Below are 3,719 nucleotides of genomic sequence, written 5' to 3'. Positions count from 1 at the left end.
AAAAAAAAAAAAAAAAAAAAGACAAGACATAGTAAAAAGCCACAATAAAAAAGCCTCAAGTTAAACTGGCAAAAACATCTCACAGGCAAACACCTGAGAGACTTCTCTGTAAAGCCTATGAGCTTCATAATACATAAACTTTATGACAGCTGCCTTGAATGCTCAGTAACATTTTTTGCTTTACTTCCCAGTTTCTGGCTGCATTCAAGGTTACTAATCTGGATAATTGACATTCATATGTGTGAGGTCTCAACATAGTTAATCTCTCTCTCTAATAATATTTATACATCCTTTTGTTGCATTACTGTTTTAGATTTTGTTTCTAGATGACTAGGATTAAGTCTGACTAACTTTTAACACTGCCCAGGACATCACATGTCAATAAATGTTTAATACAAATTTTATGATGATTATCATCTTAATAATTTATTGCTAAATCATAAACTGAAGGTTTTATCTACTTTGACAGGAATTGGCTGCCTGTGAAAGCATGCTAGATGCAATGGAGTTAACCGCAGCTGGTAAGATACTTTGTGGTATTTTCAGAGCAAGAAAAAGAAACACACAGTACTACTTAGATATGTGGAAGCTATTGTTCTTGGTACACAAAGATGACACCATTACTAGCATGTACAGGACATACATTTGATAGCTTTGTCAGAGCTCCACTATTTTATTTTCCTTATTTTTAGTACAAAATTGATACTTAAGAGCTCTTACACCTTTACAGCTGCAATAGACCAGCTGGTTTTCAGAATGTAAAATGAGGAGCGTTACTGGTCAAAAAGTATAATTTAACACCCAGTATGTTGGTAGTAGCTTGATACAATGAAATCTATAAAAGCAAAATGATTTAAAATATTTTCAATGTATTTACTACATGTCGATAGCAAGATTAATAGGATAGGCCAGTGATTTGTGAAGGATTAGAACATTTTAGGGAGTAAATATGAAGATGAAAAGATTATTAATGTATATAAAATTAAAAATGGCAAAGACTAGGTGAAGACAGTTATCAAAATCTAGAAGAACTGATGAAGGATAACTCCCTGAAGTTGAATACTTCAGAATGCATGTAATAAACTGAGAACATTCTACCAAGGAGATAAATGGTTTCACTATAATACTGGGTGACAGATTCAGAAGGAAGTTCTGGGATGTTTGTGGAGTCTTTTGTGCCATGCCCTAACAAACGAGTCTTAGTGCCTCGGTCAGAAATAGAACCCTGAACCGCATAGATCATGGATCAGTCGTCTTATATGATGATACTTATGTTCTTATACTTGACAGTTAACACCACTAGAATGTTAACTAAATGGTAATTTTGTTGGCTTAAAAGAAATAGTAAGAAATACAAAGTTGAAAGTAATGTACACTCTATGAAAGCAGTACTCAAACTGAAGCAGCATAACAAATTGAGCATCCCTAACCTGAGAATCTGAAATCTGAAATGCTCCAAAATCAGAAACTTTTTGAGCACTGGCATTACACTCAAAGGAAGTGTTCATTGGAGCATTTCAGATTTCAGATTAGGGATGCTCAACTGTTGAGTATATAATGACATATTTTAAAATCAAAACATATCAGACATTCAAAACACTTCTGGTCTCAAGAATTTTGGATAAGGAATACTCAATCTGTACTATGTTGAGATAATGTCCCTACACTCTTTCGTTGTAGTTAGAAAAATACTGCTTAGGGTAATATGTAACAGTCATAACTAACAAACAACAAAATACTTTGTATACTCCAGCATCCTGCCTTAGGATTTCAGTATATATTTAAATTGCAGTAATTTCATAATGTCCTCAGTCCTGTTTTTAATCTTAAAATGCCCTTATGTACTTGTATAGAGGCCAGTGAGAGATTTGATTTTTGTTTACTCTTACCTATTGTTGCAAACTTTTAAAAAATGTGATTAAATTCACATATCATTTTAACGATTTGTAACTGTATAATTCAGTGACATTCAATACATCCATTGTTCCATTGTTGTGCAACCAGCACCACTATCCATCTCCAGACCTTTCCATCACCCAACTGAAACTCTGTAATCATTAAACAATAACTCCCCATTGCCGACCTCCCTCCCCCTAGGCTCTCATAACTACTATTCTACTTTCCATCTCTACCAATTTGCCTATTCTAGGTACCTCATATGACTGGAAACATATAATATTTGTCCTTGTGTGTCTGCCTTATTTCACTTAGCATAATGTTTCAAGTTTCATCCAAGTGGTAGCTTGTATCTGAATTTCTTTCCTTTTCAAAGCTGAATAACATTCCATTGTGTATATATAAAATGTGATTATATATACATAACTTTGTTTATCCTTTTATACATTTTGGCTGTTTCCAAATTTTGGCTATTGTGAATAATGCTGCTGTGAAACATTGGTGTACAAATAGTTGTCTGTGTTGCTGCTTTCATTATTTTGGCACATACCTAGAAGTGGATTGCTGGATCATATGATAATTTTTTTCTTTTTTTTTTTTTTGAGAAGTCTCCATACTGTTTTCCACAACAGCTGCATCATTTTACATTCTCATTAGCAAAGCACAAGAGTTCTAATTTCTCCACATCCTCATCAACACTTATTTTTGTTTTTTTGTAATACCCATCCTAGTCTGTATGAAGTGCTATCTCATTGTGTTTTGATGTGCATTGCACTAATGATTAGTGATGCTGAACACCTTTTCATGTGCTTATTGAACATTTGTATATCTTCTTCGAGAAGTGTCTATTTATGATCTTTCCACATTTTGGAATTGAGTTGGTTTTTTGTTGTTGTTGAATTGTAGGAATCCTTTATATAGTCTGGATATTAATCCCTTACCAGATGTTATTTCCAAATACTTTCTCCCATTCCATGGGTTGCCGTTTTGTTCTTGATATTGTCCTTTCACATACAAAGTATTTTGTTTTTGATAAAGTCCAATTTATTCATTTGTCATTTGTGCTTTTGGTGTTATATCCAAGAAATCATTGCCAAATCCAATGTCTTGAAGATTTTCCATGTTTCCTCTAAGAGTTTTACAGATTGAGCACTTATGTTGAGGTATTTGATCTATTTTGAGTTACATTTTGTACATGCTGTGAAGTTAAGGGTCCAACTTGATTATTTTGCATATAGATACTCAGTTTCTCTAGTACTGTTTGTTGAAAAGACAGTCCTTTTCCCCATGAATGGTCATAGCACCCTTGTCAAAAATCAATGGATTAGATATGTGAGGGTTTGTTTCTGAGGTCTCTATTCTGTTCCACTGGTCTATATGTCTGTCCTTTTGTCACTACACTACAGTATTAATTGCTGTAGCTTTGGAATAAGTTTCAAAGTCAGGAAGTGTGAGTCTTCCAATATTATTTTTTGTTTTCAAGATTGTTTTGACTCTTCGGGGCCCCCTGGAATTCCATATAAATTTGAGGATCAGCTTTTCTGTTTCTGTGAAAAAGGCTGTCAGAATTTTAATAGGGACTGCATTAAATATGTTGATCATTTTGAATAGTATTGGCATCCTACCAATGTTGTCTTCCTATGCATATATAGGTTTTTTTTTAATTCCTGTGGATCTTTTCCAGTTTCTTTCAGCAATGTTTTATAGCTTTCAGTATACAAGTTTTTAACCTCCTTGATTAGATTTATTCCTAGGTATTTAATTCTTTTAGGGGTTATTGTAAGTGGTACTACTTTCCTAATTTATTTTTTGTTTTTTTTTTT

At 33.3% G+C, this 3,719-nt stretch overlaps 1 protein-coding gene across 1 annotated transcript in view; it reads left to right on the top strand.

Annotated features, from left to right (window-relative positions):
* Positions 1-3,719, top strand: part of LOC108513243 (spermidine/spermine N1-acetyl transferase like 1) — a gene marked incomplete at its 5' end in the record, with an annotated part of 14,453 nt that overhangs the window by 4,307 nt on the left and 6,427 nt on the right. The window contains one exon of the mRNA XM_017848943.1: positions 470-521. Within this exon, the coding sequence (XP_017704432.1) occupies positions 470-521 (52 nt within the window). The remainder of the gene's footprint in view (positions 1-469; positions 522-3,719) is intronic.

Source organism: Rhinopithecus bieti, unplaced genomic scaffold (genome assembly GCF_001698545.2).
Source record: "Rhinopithecus bieti isolate Rb0 unplaced genomic scaffold, ASM169854v2 scaffold_32311, whole genome shotgun sequence".
Taxonomy (NCBI): Eukaryota; Metazoa; Chordata; class Mammalia; order Primates; family Cercopithecidae; genus Rhinopithecus; species Rhinopithecus bieti.
Note: the sequence above shows the minus strand (reverse complement) of the source record. Positions and strands in the feature narration are given on the sequence as shown.